Source organism: Scyliorhinus torazame, chromosome 4 (assembly GCF_047496885.1).
Source record: "Scyliorhinus torazame isolate Kashiwa2021f chromosome 4, sScyTor2.1, whole genome shotgun sequence".
Classification (NCBI taxonomy): Eukaryota; Metazoa; Chordata; class Chondrichthyes; order Carcharhiniformes; family Scyliorhinidae; genus Scyliorhinus; species Scyliorhinus torazame.
In genome coordinates, this window is record NC_092710.1 from 266,858,136 (window position 1) to 266,879,550 (window position 21,415).

Genomic DNA, 21,415 nt, shown 5'->3' on the forward strand with positions numbered 1-21,415 from the left:
ACCTACCTACTTTGCTGTTGAACATTCTGACAGATTTTGAACTTGTGTGTTTTTGAACTTTTGTGAAATGACTGCACTGATTCTGCATATAGACAGTTCCATGTTTATTTTGGTTCAATTTTGTAGATCGGCACTTCTTATGGACAGAGAGGAAAGAGGATACATGGAGAAAACATTGTTGACTTCTGATGCTGCGAAGAAATCGGGCAGGAGAAGTGCTTTAAGGGTATCCATTGCATTCCAAAAAGGTAACCAACTTAAAAACTCCTGTCGGGCAGGATAATGGGGCTGCTTCATTACATATTTTCACAGTAGTTTGCTTTATTGATTCAAATGCATGTCTTGTGAGCTGCCTGAACACTGGGCACGTTTTTCTTTTGCGTGTTTTCCCTGGTGTACAAGTGTATGGAGGGGGGGGAAAAAAATTGGGCAAGGAACATCTTCTATCCGTACGAAGGTCAGCATTTTAAAATCTGTTCATGCAAACTCTGGTTGGTATCCTTTGGCGGGGGTCTAATCAACCTGCTCTGTAATGTTTCTCCTCCGACATGTTATCAATTCACTTCTGCCTGACGATTGCTGTGACCCCTGGAGGAGAATCTCTTGAGTAATGCTTTTACACCTGTTAATACCGAATGAAGCTAGATGTGTCAAACTAGCTGTGCTGATTAATCCTGTTGTGCTGAAAATATATTTTGTGCGAATTGGATACTTGACATAAAAGTGGTTCCATACAAGGATGACTAAATGCAAGGAAAATGAATGCTTCTAAAATTTGTAAATAACTTTGTTTCATTCTTTTAGGAATGATGAACTTTGATGACTTGCCTCATCCAGTCTTGGCCCACCTTGCTGCTTTCTTTGAAGCCTGGGATGCCTACGTGGTGCAGTGCATAAAGTCTCCATTTTCCAATCTGGAAGATGATGTCTTCCACGAGGCAAGTATTACTCACCGTCCTTGAGTTGCATTTTCTTCCATTTATTCGTCTGTTGCTAGCTTTGCAACGTGGGCCATTGGAAAGATAAAATGCATAAAACTGGCCAACTGATGCCTCCTTCAGGCCTGCCAGTGTGAAAATTGATCGTCGCTATGAGTAACTATTGTGCTATTTTTGAAGGTCCATCCCTAACCTCCGCTCTAGTTGTATAATGTCACATATTGACAAATCAGTCTTCCATGGAGGAGCACAGATCAAATGCGTGTGCAATAGTGTAGTCTACAGATAAGGTGGGGTTAAAGGGAAGGTGCAGAGTGTACATATGTAATTCCTCTCCACATTAGTGTCACATATACTGACTTTCGTGGTATTTTGGTGTTATAAATATGGTGAAACGGCACATTTGATTTGGGAAGCAAAGAAATCAAGTTGGGTGGAGCGCATTAGTCACACTCTGCAGTACAGGCTGAGGCGTTGGGAGGTAAAAGACCAACTTTGCCAAGTGTAATTACAGTGAGTAGTCTTTTTTTTTTTACAAAAAAGCAAGTTAAAAGGACATGTACAATTTTCAAATATTATAGACCGCTATTTTGAGCAGTTGCAGTCCATATATGTATGTGTTTGAGAATTGAGACATTGAAAACCGGTATTTGTATTGCACGGCCAATGTTGATAGTGGAGCCGTTCTTCAACATCTGTCACTACTTTCTGACCTCCCTAGGTACAGTGCAACAATTTGTGGCGGGATCGATTCTGGGTAGTATCAGACAAAGTTACTACAGATCCTGAGGGGATACCGCTGCTCTCTCTCCACTGGCATTGGGTGATGAAACACCTCCTGAAAGATCATCTTGGTCAGCTATCTGACCTCTCTCCGTACGTATCAGTATAATTTGTATCTAGCATCCTGTGCTTTTGGCTGTATAATTTGGTTAGGGAATTCCATCTTTGGTACTCAAGTCAAAATAGCCTTGATGCAGCAGCATTCTTGTCTCGTGTGTCTGAAGGTTTTTCTTAACATAATGGCTGAAGCAATTCAGAGGCTGAAGATATCCTGACTCTGGTACCTTCGGTTCTATAACAGTACGCCTTTGTTCTTATTTCACATTTGAAATCTGATCGGCAACAATTGCAAGCTCAGCATCTGGTTATAAATAGATGAGCTAAAAGCTGGTATGCACGTATTGCCATTCTGTCAACTTTTTTTTTCAAAAGTACAAAGATCTAGCAGCAGTCTGGAACAGGGATACCAATAGCTGGCTCAGACAAACCCAGGTAACACCAAGACCTGTGAATTAAAATACCCTTCATCATATCTCCATTGCGGTTAATGCTGCCAAACTGCAGATTGTGTCGAACGCTGTTGTAAATTCTGTGTGGGCAAATTCTCTGTAGGCTCCACCTTGTTGCCTGACCAAACATTATATTTATTACGCAAGTCATGTTTTATTTAGTCGAGTGGATTTGAGTCTTTTTGAAATTAATATTTAAGTATGCAGCTCCGCTTTAGTCCTTTCTATGTCAAATCATCTTCTCGCACTTCTGGAGTTATTGATGAATGTTGCGTTACCTGTTTGTACATCAGTATGTGTCTAAAGTGGCACAGTTGTTAGCACTGTTGCTTCACAGCGCCAGGGTCCCAGGTTCAATTCCCGGCTTGGGTCACTGTTTGTGCAGGTCTGCACGTTCTCACTGTCTGCGTGGGTTTCCTCCGGGTGCTCCGGTTTCCTCCCACAAGTCCCGAAAGATGTGCTTGTTAGGTGAATTGGACATTCTGAATTCTCCCACTGTACCCGAAATAGGTGCCGGAGTGTGAGAACAAAGGGATTTTCACAGTAACTTCATTGCAGTGTTTAATGTAAGCCTACTTGTGACACTAATAAAGATTATTATTTTTTATTATTGTGAAATATTGCGCTATTATAACCTTCCGATGTTTCAATGAATAGTTCACACTATTTGGAGGGCATTTATTTTATATTATTCAATTTGGATATTATTAACTTGGGGAGTAACGGCAATTATGCAATGCTTTTCTCTTGCTAAGGAGTACAAGTAAGGTCTCTCGGCATAAAACCAATATGTTGAAACAATAAGGAAAGTAGGTTGTAAGATTGAAATAAAGTATTCTGGTTGAGACTTGAGAATCTTGAGCACCATTCAGTGAAAACTGCCTAAATTGTGCAAGAAAAAATTAGATCCAGTAAACATGTGATGCACTGCAAGATCACAACGTAGAAAAATAGATACCAATAAATCCACACCAACAGAATAAATGAACAAGTGGAGCAGAGGTCGGATGGGAAACAAAAGGAAGAAAAATAACTTTAAGCAGAGAAGCAGAAAACCAACGGAGATGGTTTCGGGTATTGGCCGAGATATTTGAGAGCTACAGAAACTAGTAGAGCATAGAACATAGAACGATGCAGTACAGGCCCTTCGGCCCATGATGTTGCACCGAAACAAAAGCCATCTAACCTACACTATGCCATTATCATCCATATGTTTATCCAATAAACTTTTAAATGCCCTCAATGTTGGCGAGTTCACTACTGTAGCAGGTAGGGCATTCCACGGCCTCACTACTCTTTGCGTAAAGAACCTATCTCTGACCTCTGTCCTATATCTATTACCCCTCAGTTTAAAGCTATGTCCCCTCGTGCCAGCCATTTCCATCCGCGGGAGAAGGCTCTCTCTGTCCACCCTATCTAACCCCCTGATCATTTTGTATGCCTCTATTAAGTCTCCTCTTAACCTTCTTCTCTCCAACGAAAACAACCTTCAGTCCATCAGCCTTTCCTCATAAGATTTTCCCTCCATACCAGGTAACATCCTGGTAAATCTCCTCTGCACCCGCTCCAAAGCCTCCACGTCCTTCCTATAATGCGGTGACCAGAACTGTATGCAATACTCCAAATGCGGCCGTACCAGAGTTCTGTACAGCTGCAACATGACCTTCTGACTCCGGAACTCAATCCCTCTACCAATAAAGGCCAACACTCCAGAGGCCTTCTTCACAACCCTATCAACCTGGGTGGCAACTTTCAGGGATCTATGTACATGGACACCTAGATGCCTCTGCTCATCCACACTTCCAAGAACTTTACCATTAGCCAAATATTCCGCATTCCTGTTATTCCTTCCAAAGTGAATCACCTCACACTTCTCTACATTAAACTCCATTTGCCACCCCTCAGCCCAGCTCTGCAGCTTATCTATATCCCTCTGTAACCTGCTACATCCTTCCCCACTATCGACAACACCACCGACTTTAGTATCGTCTGCAAATTTGCTCACCCACCCTTCTGCGCCTTCCTCTAGGTCATTGATAAAAATGACAAACAGCAACGGCCCCAGAACAGATCCTTGTGGTACTCCACTTGTGACTGAACTCCATTCTGAACATTTCCCATCAACCACCACCCTCTGTCTTCTTTCAGCTAGCCAATTTCTGATCCACATCTCTAAATCACCCTCAATCCACAGCCTCTGTATTTTCTGCAATAGCCTACTGTGGGGAACTTTATCAAACGCTTTGCTGAAATCCATATACACCACATCAACTGCTCTACCCTCGTCTACCTGTTCAGTCACCTTCTCAAAGAACTCAATAAGCTTTGTGAGGCATGACCTACCCTTCACAAAGCCATGCTGACTATCCCTGATCATATTATTCCTATCTAGATGATTATAAATCTTGTCTCTTCTTATCCCCTCCAAGACTTTACCCACTACAGACGTGAGGCTCACTGGTCTATAGTTGCCGGGGTTGTCTCTGCTCCCCTTTTTGAACAAAGGGACCACATTTGCTGTCCTCCAGTCCTCTGGCACTATTCCTGTAGCCAATGATGACATAACATCAAAGCCAAAGGTCCAGCAATCTCTTCCCTGGCCTCCCAGAGAATCCTAGGATAAATCCCATCAGGACCCGGGGACTTATCTATTTTCAGCCTGTCCAGAATTGCCAACACCTCTTCCCTCCGTACCTCAATGCCATCTATTCTATTAGCCTGGGTCTCAGCATTCTCCACCACAATATCTTTTTCCTGAGTGAATACTGATGAAAAATATTCATTTAGTATCTCGCCTATCTCTTCAGACTCCACACACAACTTCCCATCCCTGTCCTTGACTGGTCCTACACGTTCCCTAGTCATTCGCTTATTCCTGACATACCTATAGAAAGCTTTTGGGTTTTCCTTGATCCTACCTGCCAAATACTTCTCATGTCCCCTCCTTACTCGTCTTAGCTCTCTCTTTAGATCCTTCCTCGCTACCTTGTAACTATCCATCGCCCCAACTGAAACTTCACACCTCATCTTCACATAGGCCTCCTTCTTCCTCTTAACAAGAGATTCCACTTCTTTGGTAAACCACGGTTCCCTCGCTCGACGCCTTCCTCCCTGTCTGACCGGTACATACTTATCAAGAACACGCAGTAGCTGATCCTTGAACAAGCTCCACTTATCCAGTGTGCCCAACACTTGCAGCCTACTTCTCCACCTTATTCCCCCCCCCCCCCCCCCCAAGTCATGTCTAATGGCATCATAATTGCCCTTCCCCCAGCTATAACTCTTGCCCTGCGGTGTATACTTATCCCTTTCCATCATTAACGTAAACGTCACCGAATTGTGGTCACTGTCCCCAAAGTGCTCTCCTACCTCCAAATCCAACACCTGGCCTGGTTCATTACCCAAAACCAAATCCAACGTGGCCTCGCCTCTTGTTGGCCTGTCAACATTGTGTCAGGAAACCCTCCTGCACACACTGTACAAAAAATGACCCATCTAATGTACTCGAACTATATCTTGTCACTTTTATTGTCGGCCATGCTATTGCGACCCATACAGCCTAAAGTTTGGAGGCATGAACTCCCGTGGAGATTTGAAGAAGAGTATTTCATAAGTCCTGGGGTTTTCCATACACATTTCTACGTCAGTAATTTTGAATATCCCTGGGTTTGTGTATGCGTTTTAGGGAGGGTGGGGGGAGGAACTTGTGATACTATCTGTTTGTTTTTTCTGGTGTGGGCACACAACATTTTAACGATACAAAGGTTTGCTTTCCCTGCCCCACATTTTCATGGTTTCTCCACATGAGACAATTCCAGCCTGAATAATCCAATCCACAGGGCTGAGATGGTACTTGTAATCACATTGTTGCCACCATCCATGGGATCCAAGACTCTTCAGTCTTCATGGATAACTAAACACTTTTGTTTTTAATGCAGTTCATTCGTACTGTAATTTGGTTTCTTTTTCTCTTAGGATTCCTCAAGCAATTCACACTATTTCGGTGAACCTGCAGAGCCACCTGTCTAGTCCTGACGGAATGGCTGCCAGTGTAAAGGGACTACAGAATTCATTGGGCCGTCCTCTTCCATTCAAGGTTAGTGAAATTTAATACTGGCATGTTTTCCTTCATGGTTCTATCTGATCCTCCAGTAGCACATGTGCCAGAATTGAAGGACAGCAGAAAAGCTTGGGATCGTCCCAAGTGCATTGAAATGTTGGTAACTGGGCAAAGGTTCCAGCTGATCAAAGCTAACTTTTGATTAAATTCCACAAGAGAAACACTGTTTTAACCCAACCAGTAGAAATGTTCAGTGTTTCCAGATTTGGCGAAATCCATTTAAAATGCTTGAGACTTTCCAACTACATGAACGTACAAATTAAGAAGAATCATAACTAAAAATTCTATACACTTGTGGGTTTTGGCAAAATTCACCGTGAGGAGGATGAGTAACTGGGATCAATCATCTATTGTAAGAAATGTGGTCAGGGAGGAAACCTGCAACAAGTTCGGTCATTGTGCATCAGTAATGCTTTATCAAATGTGACTTGTCTTGCCAGAAAAGAGAAGGCGGAGGGTGATCCAATGGAAACTGTGGAGAAGTTTGATAGGGTAGGTATAGGGATAGTTCTACTAGTGGATGAATCCAAAACTGAGCATCATGGATAGATGTTTATTTAACCAGTGTAGTTGAGAGGCATTTAAGGCTCTATTTGCCCAGAGCAAGAAGAATTTCTGCGATTGGCTGTGTGACAGAAATTCAGTAGCTCATTGCAGGGACTTGCACTGGGAGAAGACTTTTTGCAAATACAGTTACATCCAGTGGTAAACTGAAATAATTCTGAAGATTAGGCAACATCCAGTATGCGCTAATACAGCATTAGTTCATAGAATGTAGAGTGCCATTTGGCCCATCGAGTCTGTACTGGCCCACAGAGAGCACCCGATGTAAGCCCACACCTCCACCCTATCCCAGTAACCCCACTTAATATTGTTTACAGAAAGGGGCAATTTAGCATGACCAATCCACCTAACCTGCACATCTTTGGACTGGGAGGAAACCGGACCACCTGGAGGAAAGCCACGCAGACGCAGGGAGACAGTGCAAACTCCACAGTCACCCAGGACCCTGAAGCTGTGAGACTGCAGTGCTAACCACTGTGCCCCCCCCCCCCCCATGTGGTCATAATGCTGTAAAATTATAGTTTGAAGTTATAAACTAAACTTGTAGATTTAGTGTTCCAGTTAGAAAAAAGAAAAACCACGTGTTATGGGTGTTCTGACAGCAGGTCATTAATCTTGGACTGTCAGTTATTTGACCCAGAAAGATTTAAGTAAATTTAGTACAAGAAAAACCTAGTCTAAGCAGGGTAGGAGGAGATCATGTATAAAATTAGTTAATCTGTTGGGATGGTTATCTATTCTACAAGTGTAGAACCAGTCCATATATTCAGAGTTGAGAAGCTCAAAACATTAACAGATTGGATGAAAGTACTTTTTCTCTTTAGGCTGGATCTGTTGTGGAATGTGTATCTAAGCTCAAGTTAATGAGCTCTGTCCTGGATGTGCTGAGACTGAGGCCAAGAATGACGGACATGACTTCGAAAGAGCAACTTTATAGAATTAAAGCAGCTGCTACTGATTGGAATATCAAACGACACTTGATGTTGGCTTGGGGTCTCGTAGTTCAAGCAAATCACCTGGCAGAATATGATACTGGTAAGCTTTTAGAAAAAAAACCATCTAATGCATTAAGATAGCTTGAAAATTAAGTGCTATGGTACAGACTGGAGAGAAGCATATGGAACCCTTTATTTTTCTCCTACTGTCCATAAGCAGAGATGATTTAATTTTTGAAATGTGGCTTGTTTCCTTTAAACATCTTTGAAGTCTGTTTTTAAAGTGGCCCACAGAAGTAGTGTTTATTCATACATTTAAACCTGGGGGAGGGTCATCGCAACTACATACATAGACACACACGCCACATACAGTAAAGAAATAGACCAAAAAGGTTTGCAATTAGGAATAATGTAAAACTGAGACGGGGATTTTAATTCACATGGATTTTAGAGTCCAATGGGGCTGGTTTAGCTCTGGGCTAAATCGCTGGCTTTGAAAGCGGACCAAGGCAGGCCAGCAGCACGGTTCAATTCCCTTACCAGCCTCCCTGAACAGGTGCTGAAATATGGCGGCTAGGGGCTTTTCACAGTAACTTCATTTGAAGCCTACTTGTGACAAGCGATTTTCATTTCATTTCAATGAGAGTTCATGTAGGAGTCAAACTTAGGTGGGTTCAGGTCACTGAAAGCAGGAGTTGATGAATTTCTTCAAAGTCGGTGATAGACGCACCAAGATGAGTTTGATATCAAGAGACTTAATCAACTCTACAGATGATGACGGGAATAGAAGATAGGAGCAGGAGGAGGCCTTTTGGTCTTTTGAGCCTGATCCGCCATTCATCACCACCATGGCAGATCATCCAACTCAATAGCCTAATCCTGCTTTCTCCCCATAGCCTTTGATCCCATTCTCCCCAAGTGCTATATCCAGCCGCCTCTTGAATATATTTGAAATTTTAGCATCAACTACTTCCTGTGGTAATGGATTCCACAGGCTCACCACTGTGTGAAGAAGTGTCTCCTTATCTCTGTCTGAAATGGTTTACCCTGAATCCTCGGGGTGTGACCCCTGGTTCTGGACACACCTCTCATTGGCAACATCTTCCCTGCATCTACCCTGTCTAGTCCTGTTAGAATTTTATAAGCTCTGAGATCCCCCCCTCATTCTTCTGAACTCCAGCGTGAACAATCTCAACCTAGTAAATCTCTCCTCGTATGACAGTCCCGCCATCCCTGGAATCAGTCTGGTAAACCTTTGCTGCACTCTCTCGAGAGCAAAAACATCCTTCCTCTGAGAAGGAGACTCAAACTGCACCCAATACTCCAAGGCCCTGTACAATTGCAGCAACACATCCCTGCTTCCATACTCTAAACCTCTTGCAATGAAGGCCAACATACCATTAGCCTTCTTTACCGCCTGCTGCACCTGCATACTTACCTTCAGTGAATGGTGCACAAGGACACCCAGGTCCTGCTGCATACACTCCCAATTTACAACCATTCGGGTAGTAATCTGCCTTCCTGTTTTTGCTTCCAAAATGAATAACCTCGCACTTTCCAAATTATACTGCATCTGCCATTGGTTTGCCCACTCGCCCAACCTGTCCAGATCTTGCTGTAGGATCCCTGAATCCTCGTCACAATTCCCCCTCCCACCTAATTTGGTATCATCTGCAAACTTCGAGATGTTACATTTTGTTCCCTCATCCAAATCATTAATATATTTTGTAAATAGCTGGGGTCCCAGCACCTATCCCTGTAGTACCCCGCTGGTTACTGCCTGCCAATTTGAAAAGGACCCATTAATCCCTACTCTTTGTTTCCTCCTATGCCAACCAGTTTTCTATCTACCTCGATACATTTCCTCCAATCCCATGCGCTTTAATTTTGCACAATAATCTCTTATGCGGGACTTTGTCAAACGCCTTCTGGAAGTCCAAATATACCACATCGACTGGCTCCCCCTTGTCGACTCTCTACTGGTTACCTCTTCAAAGAATTCCAACAAATTTGTCAAGCATGATTGTCCCTATATAAATCCATGCTGACTCTGACTAATCCTGCCACTGCTTTCTAAATGTTCTGCTATGAAGTCCTTGATAATGGATTCCCCACTACCAATGTTCGGCTTACTGGTCTATAATTCCCTGCTTTCTCGCTACCTCCCTTTTTGATTATCGGAGTGACGTGAGCTACCCTCCAATCTGCAGGGACAGTTCCAGAGTCTATAGAATCCCAGAAGATGACCACCAATGCATCCACTATTTCCAGAACCACCACCTTAAGCACTCTGGGATGCAGATTCTCAGGCCCTGGGGATTTATCCGCTTTCAATCCCATCAGTTTACCCAGCACCATTTCTCTACTAATGTTGATCTCCGTCAGTTCTTCCCTCTCACTAAACCTTTCATTCTCCAACATTTCTGGTATCTGATTTGTCTCCTGTTTTGTGAAGACAGAACCAAAATATGTATTCAATTGCTCAGCCATTTCTTGTCCCTTATTATGCATTCCCGTGATTCTGTCTGCAGTGGGCCTACATTTCTCTTTACCAATTTCTTTCGCTTCACATCTGTAGAAACTTTTAGTGTCAGTCTTTATGTTCCCTGCAAGCTTCCTTTCGTTCTGCTCTTTCCCCTTCTTAATCAATCCCTTTGTTCTTCTTTGCTGAATTCTAAACTGCTCCAAATCCTCAGAACTATTTTGTTTTGGCCAATCTGTATGCTTCTTTCTTGGATCGGATACTATTTCTAATTTCCTTTGTAAGCCATGGATTGGCCCTCTTGCCCCCTTTGCTTTTGTGCCAGGTAGGAATGAACAGTTGCTGTCGTTCCTCCATGCATTCCTTGAATGTTTGCCATTGTCTATCCACTGTCATCCCTTTAAGTAACTCTCCCCAATCTATCAAGGCCAACTCACGCCTCATACCCTCATCGTTTGCTTTATTAAGATTCAGCACCCTGGTCTCCAAATCAACTACTTCACTCTCTATCATGTTATGGTCGCTCATCCCCAAAGGGTCTCGTACAGCCAGATTGGCAATGATTCCCTTCTCATTACACAGTACCCAGTCTAAGATGGCCTGCTCTTTAGTTGGTTCCTCCACATATTGGTCAAGAAAACCGTCCCATTTCCACTCCAGGAATTCCTCTTCTGTGGCATTGTGGCTGAATTGATTTGCCCAATCTATATGAAGATTAAGATTACCGATATTCCCTTATTACATGCTATGATTCTATGATGATCACTAAATTCTTGTTTAATGCCATTCCCATCCCCCAATCCTACACGTGTAAATAAGCATGCAGGTCATAAAATCCCATCCCCCCCCCAGCAGTACTATGCCACCACCCTTTCTTTTATGCCTGTCCTTCCTAAATACTGAGAACCCTGGGACATTCAGTTCCCATCCCTGGTCACCCTGCAGCCATGTCTCTGTAATCCCAATTATATCATACCCATTTATATCTATCTGCGCGATTAGTTCATCCACTTTATTGCAAATGCTCTGTGCATTAAGGCACAGCCTTTAAGTTTGTCTTTTACACAATGCTCGTCTTACTCCCAATATTTTCTCTTACTGCCCTGTTTGAATTTTGTCCTTGGTTTCTCCACCTATCACTTTCCTTATTCACTTTTCTACCTTTTGCTTTTGTCCTTGCTCCCTTTTTCTCTGACTCCTTGCGTAGCTTCCCATTCTCCTGGCATTTTAATTTAAACCCAACCCAACCGCTCTAGCAAATAGCCCCCCCCCCCCCCCCCCCCCCGTCCCCCCCGGACATCAGTTCCAGCTTGTACAGGTCCCACCTCCCCAGGAATCTGAATCCCTCTCCCTGACACCATCTCTACAGCCACGTATTCATCCTACATATCCTGTCATTTCTACTCTGACTAGCACGTGGCACCGGTAGTAATCCTGAGATCACTACCTTTTGAGGTCCGATTTCTTAACTTCCTTCCTAGCTCACTGTATTCTGCCTTTCGGACCTCATCCCTTTTTTTTAAAAACCCATGTCGCTTGTACCGATGTGTACTGTGACCACTGGCTGTTCACCCTCCCCCACCAAAATGTCCTGTACCCACTCCGAGACATCCTTGACCCTAGCACCAGTGCGGCAATATACCATTACGGAGTCTCGTTTGCGGCCACAGAAACACCTGTCTATTCCCCTTACCATTGAATCCCCTCGAACTATTGCACTGCTACACTTAAAACCCCTCCCCTCTGCAGCAGAACCAACCGTGGTGCCACGGGTTTGGCTGTTGCTGTTTTCCCCCCGAGAGGCTATTCCCCTCAACAGTATTCAAAACGGTATATTTGTTCTGCAGGGGAATGGCCACAGGAGATTCCTGCACTACCTGCCTCACTCTGTTGCTCTGTCTGGTATCGTCCAGAAAACCAAGGTTTGGATTTAGGCAGACTGTGTTGTCAGCCTGGAGTCCTGTTCTGGCATCAACAGGCTGGGTGTTAACAGCAGACTGCACTGGGAATCCTAGAATTCAACATTAAAACTTTCCAACAACCGAAGAAGCTTTGGTGTTGCCCATTGATGAGTCCACTTCAGGTTAACAATCCATTTGTGTCTCTTGTCAAAACCCATTTGTTCATCTTTGGGGCAAAGAAAGTGGTGGCTATTAACGCCTCTGCAAGTACAATGAGTTTTGACAGAGTTCTCTTTTTTTTTAACAAGTCCAAGGTGGAGAGATAGACTGCTGCTCTTCCCCCTTGTTTTGTTGATTGCAGTGGATCTCAACAATGATAGATGGAAGATTCCACAAAGCTGAGGGTTGTGCTTTCTCCGTATTCCCTGTCCTCCACCACTCCATGTCCATGCTCACATTTCTCCTTCAGGGTTCTGTCTTGCTGGTTTAGTGCAAATGCCTTCACCTTGATCAGACCTTCAGACACCCTATACTGTGCAATTCCCTGAGAAAAATTCTCCTTCTCATTCCAACTTCTGGCGATCTGCTGAAACTTTGCAAACAAAATGAATCTTCAATTTTCCCCAAGTCACTCCAGTCAAAGGGCTAAGGGGTGGCTCAGGATGTGTGAATACAATCAGAGGGAGCAAGAAAGTGCACTCTGTAGAGTGAAGGCCTTCCTGAAAGCTGGAGAGAATGCTCATTTGTACATGGATATTTACTGCATTTGTGAATTAAGATCTCCGTATCACAATCTAACGATTTCTCCTCTGAAGACCAGGGTGATTCCGGAAGTATCAACTTTTCTTATTAATATGTAGGCTGAGATTCGAAAGGCAAGAACCAGATCATTTCTGAACTTTTCTCCCGGAGATTGAACTGAGCAGGATTTTTCATCTAGAGCACTAAATTTATTTGGGGCTTCTCAAATTAAATAGTGGTTAGAGCATTTTGCAGGAAGTGAAGGAAAGTAAGTAGCCAACTTAAAGATGTGTTCAGAAGTGTCATTTTTTTTAAACACTACTTTGACACCACTGACAGTGTAGTAGTTTGACAAGTCAGGACATTGACAACCAAACTTTCAGCCAGGCAAGTCACCTGAATAGAGACTATTCCTGGATTTAAAAAAATATAAAATTAAAATAACACCACTGCCATAATGGTACATTCGGGCTTGTTCTGAGGTGAGGTGGGAATATGAAATTGCATGGATGGAATTCCCTCCAAGATCCTGCCTGCCCCGATCTGGTCATATTGAGGTGGAGTGGACAGGGCCTCAGATGGGAAGCCGCCCTTGGGAGTGGCTCGAGTGACAATTGGATTGACTGGCAGCTCTCAAGTGGGACCATCTCCTGATGATGGGTGGAGGTTCTTCTGATTAACACTTGTTAAAGTGAAATGGCACCAGGCCTGCTGGAGCTGGTAGGGAAATGTTCCCAGCCGATTCCTTGATTGGTGGGGGCTGAGCTCTTGCCACCCTGAAAATTCAGGCCCACCAGATTTCTCAAGTTAATGACACTGAAGAAATTAGTAGTTGAGTCTTGAGTACCTACGGCATTTATCATTTTTGTGTTCCAGGTATGTTGCAGGGTGTGGTAGATACCCAAATGTCAGCAATGAAATCTCAGCGTCTTCTAAACTCTTCAGACTCCCAGAACATTGCGGTTGGCCTACCTCAGCTGGATGGAGCATGTTTGACTCAGTTAGCAAGTACAGTTCAACTGTGGCCTGTGCTGGAGTATCTGGCATTACTCTGCAAGTATAAAGTGGTGGCAGATCTTTTTGATCTATCATTAGTCTCCAGGTAAGCAAAAGAAAAAATGTATTTATTCTTTTCACTGGCTGTGCGCGTCGCGCACAAGGCCAGCAGTTATCGCCCATCCATAATTGCCCTTGTACTTGAGTGGCTTACGTGGATATTTGAGTGGGCCTTTCAGAGTTAACCACATTGCTGTGGATGTGGAGTCAGAAAAGGGCCAGACCAGGTAAAGATGGCTTTGACAAAGAGGCATCTCTCAACTTTAGCTCCCTTCTCTCTCCACAGATGTGAGAACTGCTGAGATTGTCCAGTATTTTCTGTTTTTGTTAAAGATGGCAAATCATTGATATATACAATTGATTGTTTCATGTTCACCATTACTGAGGCTAGTTTCCTGTTCCAGATTTATTAATTAAATTTAAATTCCGCCAGCTGCCATGGTTAGATTTGAACAAGAGCATTTGCCTGGGCCTCTAGATTAATATGTCTAGTGACATCGCCACTATACCACCCTATCTACCTTTAATAGCTGATCAAGTCTGGTGGTGGGGGGTGGTACAGTGGCTAGCACAACTGCCTCACAGAGCCAGGATCCCGGGTTCAATTCTGGCATCGGGTGACTAGAATTTGTACGTTCTCTGTCTGTGCGGATTTCCTCCAGGTGCTTTGGTTTCCTCCCATAGTCCAGAGTTGGGTGGATTGGCTGTGCTAAAAATTATCCCTTAGTGTCCAAAAGGTTAGGTGAGATTACAGGGATAGGGTGGGTTCTTAGACCTAGGTTGGATGCTCTTGGGGGGGGGGGGGGCAATTAAAAAAAACATTTGAGCAGCATAGTGGTTAGCACTGCTGCCTCGCGATGCCAGGAACCCAGGTTCTAATCTGATCTCGGGTGATTGCCTGAAGAGTTAGCACTTCCCCATGTCTGTGGGTTTCTTCCGGGTGCTTCATCCGAAGATGGATTGGCTGTGATAAATTGCCTTAGTGTCTGAAGATGTGCAGGTTGGATGGGGTGACAGGGTTGTAGGGGAGTGGGTCTGGATAGGATCGTCATTCAGATGGTTGGTGCAGACTGGGTCAAATGGCCTCCTTCTGCACAGTGTGATTCTATGATGGTTTTATGAACTCGCTTGCCATTTGATAAAACAAAACGGCTGCACATAAAAAAGCAGGTAAGTGGAGACAACTGTCACACTGTCAACCAGCCATATCAATAGATTGACTGTTTGTAACATTGATCATTGCAGTTTTAAGTTTTCTTGGTTCTGTAGCTGTCAATGTAATTTAAAGTGTGCAACTATGCAGTGAACATGTTTTAACATTTGAGTATCAAAACTTGGGAAGCTCAGAACATAGTTTTATGTTTCATTTAAAATGTTGGAAATGGAGTTGGGTCATACCCTTTCCTGCTCTCCCAAGCCATCAAACCACAAACTTCAGTTTCCGGGTGTGTTCAGGATTTTCTGTAACATCAAAGGGAATGTGGGGTTATTGCATCTGCAATATTTTCAGCCTATATTGTTTGTAATCTTAGTGTCACAAGTAGGTATACATTAACACTGAAAAGAAGTTACTGTGAAAAGCCCCTAGCCTCCACACTCCGGCACCTGTTCAGATACACTGAGGGAGAATTCAGAATGTCCAGTTTGCCAAACAGCTTGTCTTTTGGGACTTGTGGGAGGAAACCTGTGCAGACTCTGCACAGACAGTGACCCAACCTGGGTCTCTGGCATTGTGCAGAAACAGTACTAACTCTTGTGCTACCTGGTCAAGTGCGAGGTCAATTCCAGCCTCACTTGTCCCCGTGTTGCAACACAAGTGAATTAACCATAGAATCATAGAATTTACAGTGCAGAAGGAGCCCATTCAGCACATCGAGTCTGCAGCAGCTCTTGGAAAGAGCACCCTACTTCAGCCCACGCCACTACCATATCCCCCGTAACCTCGCCTTGCCTTTTTGGACACTATAGGCAATTTATCATGGCCAGTCCATCTAACCTGCACATCTTCGGATTGTGGGAGGAAACCAGAGCACCCGGAGGAAACCCACATAGACATAGGGAGAACGTGCAGATTCCACATAGACAGTGACCCTAGCCGGAATCGAACCTGGGACCCTGGAGCTGTGAAGCAACTGTGCTAACCACTGTGATACCATGCTGCCCAATAATTCTTATACAATTACCCCAAGTCTTGGACCCTCAGCTGCCCAGTAATTACAGTCATAACGTTTGTAAGTTGAAACACAATTACCGTTTATTTATAGCAAGAATAATGATGAAGTATGATTTTAAACAGGATAACAAGCAAGCTAACCTACTATCCTCTTAAGCTGTTCCACCGTTTGCCCACACATACAAGACAGACCAACACGGAGGGAGTGGTGGGGGACAGTGGTGGAAATTGAGGATGAAAGTCAAAAGATTGTGGTCTGTAGCAGGCTTTCCTCGGTATGCAGGTTGATCAAAGTCCTTCGTTTGCAGCTGGTAATGAGCTTTGCAGAGTCATTCATTCAGTCAGTACTTACAACGCAGCAGGTCTTCTGGAAAGTCACTTTAATCAAACTGGGTCGTTAGCTTAAGGTTCACACTCGGGCCTATTTCTTTCTTGAGACACTTTATCTCGCATCAATCCCTGCTTCCAGCTCGTGGTCCAACTCCAGACCTCTGTAGCCTTCAGAGAATGGTGTCCCAACTTGCTGGAGAGAGAGTCAGCCCTTACAAATGGCCTTCTGAAGAGAGTTTAATTGGATCTCTTGGGAGAGGATTAATTAGAAATCTCCATCTAAGCTGCAGAATCAAAAGTGAATCCAAAAACTCAAACCGTTGAAACTCTGAAACATTCCATTGAGATCCGATCCAAATCAAAGTAATAAAGTAAAAATCCCCCACCAGCCATCCCCACCAAAAACCCATAGAAACCAAATAACTTTTACCCATCTTCACCCAAACTTAAAAGCAGAAGAAAAACGACAGTGAAAACGTATAAACATCACTCGGAAAAGTTCCTCACCATCGCCCTGTCCACCTCGAACGATCAGGGAAAAGCCCCCTCTCCCAGAAGCTTCTGGAACATGCTCTCCACAAATGCGCCAGCATCAGCCCCTTCAGGGAGACTGACAATTCTCAAGTTCTGCCGGCAAGCTCTCTTCTCCAGATCTTCCACCTTCTCCAGCAGCTTCTGTAGTTGATCCTTCAACATCCCCACCTCTAGTTCGACCACCTGCTCCTCCTGGTCCGCCAGCGCTTTCTCCAAATTCTGAATCGTCCGATCCTGGGCAATCCAGCCTGCGCTCCGATCAATCGACTCCTTTATCGGGTCAAGACAGTCCTGTTTCTGTCTGGCAAAGCCCTCCTGGATGACCTGCATCAGCTCCTCTGTCGATGGCTGGGCTGTCACAGCAAGGGTCCGAACATCAGCCATGTTGTCTTCAGCTGCCACCTCCTCCCAGTCTTTGCTTATCCTTTTATTTATTTATTTTCGGTCCCTTGGGGTTCTCTGTTCCATGCACCTGTGTGCATCCAAAGCCTAATCGTCTGCACCTTCAAAGCCAAAAATTCAAAACCATGAAAAAGTCAGGGAAAAAGGTCAAAGTCCGGTCAGAGTGGGAGCCACCAAAAGTGCAACTTACTCCCTCAGCCACCACTGGAAGTCCAGTGGGATCAGATCCAATCACTGCCTGTTACCGGACAGAGCACAGTCCTTTGGACCAATTCATTGGCCACCAGCCAAAACAATCAAACCGAGTCGGCCAATCTGCAATCACCAGCCTAAAGAAGCATAGCCTTCTGGATACTTCTGTTTGAATTAAAGGCACAGGCTGCTTTGCCTTAAAGTCACAGGTCCATTAAACACCCATGGATCAAACACGTAATGGCAAAAATAAAAGGGGAAATAAGGGAACAAACAGGAAGGACCCTTGCAATATACAAACTGGTATGGTTTGCCTGTATGTACAGAAAAAATACTTTACCAACAGTACCACTGTACCCATAATTAGCTATTTTTCTATTTTCATGTCAACCCTTTGTTTCAATTTTTTTTGAAAGCTGACTTGAAGACCAGTAGGCAAACAAATTTAATTGCATTAAGATGGTCAACTTCATGTTTTGTCACCACCAGTGCCAGACCTAAACCAGATCAGTCAATGATGCATGCTCAACTCCGCCAAATAATATTGTTCTGCTTAAGATCTACACCAATGGCAACTCGAGAGCTCCGAGGATTTTGGTACTTGGCACAGGTTGATGAGGTGAGCACACAAATGCAATTGGTTAAATTACACATTGAAATGCTTTCATCTATTATTTTTCCTGATGCCCAGGAAAGGAAACCGTTGTTTCACTTTATAGACCTGTTGCCCTGCTCCTTTTATGCAGTGTGTAGACAGTGATTACGTGATGCAGCTACAAAAGCAGCCACATTTCGAGAGTCTGGCTAGAGTGCAAACATCAAGTAGCAGCTGAACAAGTGAATAAACTACTGTTCGGTTACGAAAGAAAGTTGCCATAGTCCCCGAGGGCCGTAGGCTGCTCTCCCCTTTTGGAAAGGGAGCTGACTGGTGGTGACTTAACCTGAGGGTCTCCACACATACATCGAGGGGCAAGTTTTGTATTACTTTATCAGAGTTACAGAGCCAGAGCTCCAGGGGTGGGGGGAAAGATACCTTTTTTGGTGAGCATGGGTTCAGTGTTTTGTTACGTTTGGGGCTTCACGGACATAAAAAGCAAGAGGGTAACCAGGGAAAGGGTTGACCCACTGAAAGACAGGCGAGGGAATCTGTGTGTGGAGCCAGAGGAAATTGGCGAGGTACTAAATGAGTACTTTGCATCAGTATTCACCAAAGAGAAGAAATTGGTAGATGTTGAGTCTGGAGAAGGGGGTGTAGATAGCCTGGGTCACATTGAGATCGAAAACGACAAGGTGTTGGGTGTCTTGAAAAATATTAATGTGGATAAGTCCCCAGTGCTTGATGGGATCGACCCCAGAATACTGTAGGAGGCAAGAAATTGCTGTGGCCTTGACCGAAATCTTTGGATCCTCACTGTCTTCAGGTGATGTCCCGGAGGACTGGAGAATAGCCAATGTTGTTCCTCTGTTTAAGAAACGTAGCAAGGATAATCAAGGGAACTACAGGACGGTGAGCCTTGCGTCAGTGGTAGGGAAATTACTGGAGAGAATTCTTCGAGACGGGATCTATTCCCATTTGGAAGCAAGTGGATGTTTTAGCGAGAGGCAGCACGGTTTTGTGAAGGGGAGGTTGTGTCTCTCTAACTTGATAGAGATTTTCGAGGAGGTCACAAAGATGATTGATGCAGGTAGAGCAGTGGATGTTGTCTTTCTGGACTTCAGTAAGGCCTTTGACAAGGTCTCATGGCAGACTGGTACAAAAGGTGAAATCACACTGGATCGGAGGTGAGCTGGCAAGATGGATACAGAACTGGCTAGGTCATAGAAGGCAGAGAGTAGCAATGGAAGGGTGCTTTTCTGATTGGAGGGCTGTGACTAGTGTTGTTCCGCAGGGATCAGTGCGAGGACATTGGTGCAATTGTGGATAGCAATTGCGGATAGCAATTGCGGATAGCGATGAGGATGGTTAGAGGATACAGCGGGATTTTGGTTGATTGGAGACTTGGGTGGAGAGATGGCAGATGGAGTTTAATCCGGACAAATGTGAGGTAATGCATTTTGGAAGGTCTAATTCAGGTAGGGAATATACAGTGAATGGTAGAACCCTCGAGTATTGAAAGTCAAAGAGATCTAGGAGTACAGGTCCACAGGTCATTGAAAGGGGCAACACAGGTGGAGAAGGTAGTCAAGAAGGCATACGGCATGCTTGCCTTCATTGGCTGGGGCATTGAGTATAAGAATTGGCAAGTCATGTTGCAGCTGTATAGAACCTTAGTTAGGCCACACTTGGAGTATAGTGTTCAATTCTGGTCGCCGCACTACCAGAAGGATGTGGAGGCTTTAGAGCGGGTACAGAAGAGATTTACCAGGATGTTACCTGGTATGGAGGGCATCAGCTGTGAGGAGAGATTGAATACATTTGGTTTGTTCGCACTGGAACGACTGAGGTTGAGGGACAACCTGATAGAGGTCTACAAAATTATGGGTCATAGACCGAGTGGATAGTCAGAAGCTTTTTCCCAGGGTAGAGGGGTCAATTACTCGGGAGCATAGGTTTAAAGTGAGAGGGGCGAGGTTTAGAGGAGATGTACGAGGCAAGTGTTTTTTACACCGAGGGTAGTGGGTGCCTGGAACTCGCTGCCGGAGGAGATGGTGGAAGCAGGGACGATTGTGACGTTTAAGGGGCATCTTGACAAATACATGAATAGAGGGATACAGACCCTGGAAGTGTAGAAGATTTTAGTTTAGATGGGCAGCATGGTTGGCGCAGGCTTGGAGGGCTGAAGGGCCTGTTCCTGTGCTGTACTGTTCTTTGTTCTTTGTTTATTTGCATATGGCTATACAATATTTGATGTGAGAGTCCTTGAACTGAGTGATTGGTTCACCAAAATGCAGGCCCTGACCTTCGGTCAGTTTGTAGTCCAAGTCAGATTGTCACTCTGCCTCTGGTTTCTTACCTGGAAATCTAGCTGCTCTTTTCTCACTTGATCTTCTGACTCTGGATGGGTGAGTGAGGCTTGAGTGCAGAGTACGGAAGCCACATCACTTTTTTTTTTTTTTGTTTGCTGCCATGGGGCAAGTTTAAATGTCCAGCCCACTTTCAGGGAGAAGGTAGGTTTATAATTCAAGAGGGGTTGTGGGAGTCCTCCTTTAGGGGGGCAGTTCCTTGGCAGGAGGGTGGTAAGGTTAATACTATAGTTGCCCAGGAGTTACTTTTTTTAATTCTTCCAACTTTTCCCGGTAACTATTCTGGCAAAACAGTTGAGCAATCTGAAGTTTGCGATTTAAATCTTGAGTATCGGATGGTTCCAGTTATAGGGAAACTGTCCATCCGAACACTAAAACTTCCTGGCAATTTCTGTCCAATCCTTACCTGGGGATCTCTGGGATCCCCGCTGTGGATCTTTAGGATACTTTCCAGTTACGGCACCCTGGTGTTGAGGTTACAGGTCACAATTTCCTCCACAAGAGTGCCTTCTCTATCAAGTATGAAAAACCATAAAATTCCTTAGAATACTTTGTGTAAATATAGGATGCTAACAGTTAAGTAAAATGGAAGCCATTTGTCATTGAAGTATTCTGTATCCTTTGTTGTAAATTGTTTAGCTTGCTGTATAACTGAATCATGGAAATCTTATGTTGGTTATGAAAGACCTGGGGCGAAATTCTCCCAAAACGGCGCGATGTCCGCCGACTGGCGCCCAAAACGGTGCCAATCAGATGGGCATCGCGCCGCCCCAAAGGTGCGGAATGCTCCG

At 44.3% G+C, this 21,415-nt stretch overlaps 1 protein-coding gene across 1 annotated transcript in view; it reads left to right on the plus strand.

The window, feature by feature from the left end:
• mdn1 (midasin AAA ATPase 1) overlaps window positions 1-21,415 on the plus strand; it is a 239,387-nt gene that overhangs the window by 133,011 nt on the left and 84,961 nt on the right. The window contains exons 52-58 of the mRNA XM_072499762.1: window positions 127-248; window positions 805-938; window positions 1,660-1,814; window positions 6,206-6,326; window positions 7,739-7,949; window positions 13,850-14,075; window positions 18,150-18,279. Of these exons, the coding sequence (XP_072355863.1) occupies window positions 127-248; window positions 805-938; window positions 1,660-1,814; window positions 6,206-6,326; window positions 7,739-7,949; window positions 13,850-14,075; window positions 18,150-18,279 (1,099 nt within the window). The remainder of the gene's footprint in view (window positions 1-126; window positions 249-804; window positions 939-1,659; window positions 1,815-6,205; window positions 6,327-7,738; window positions 7,950-13,849; window positions 14,076-18,149; window positions 18,280-21,415) is intronic.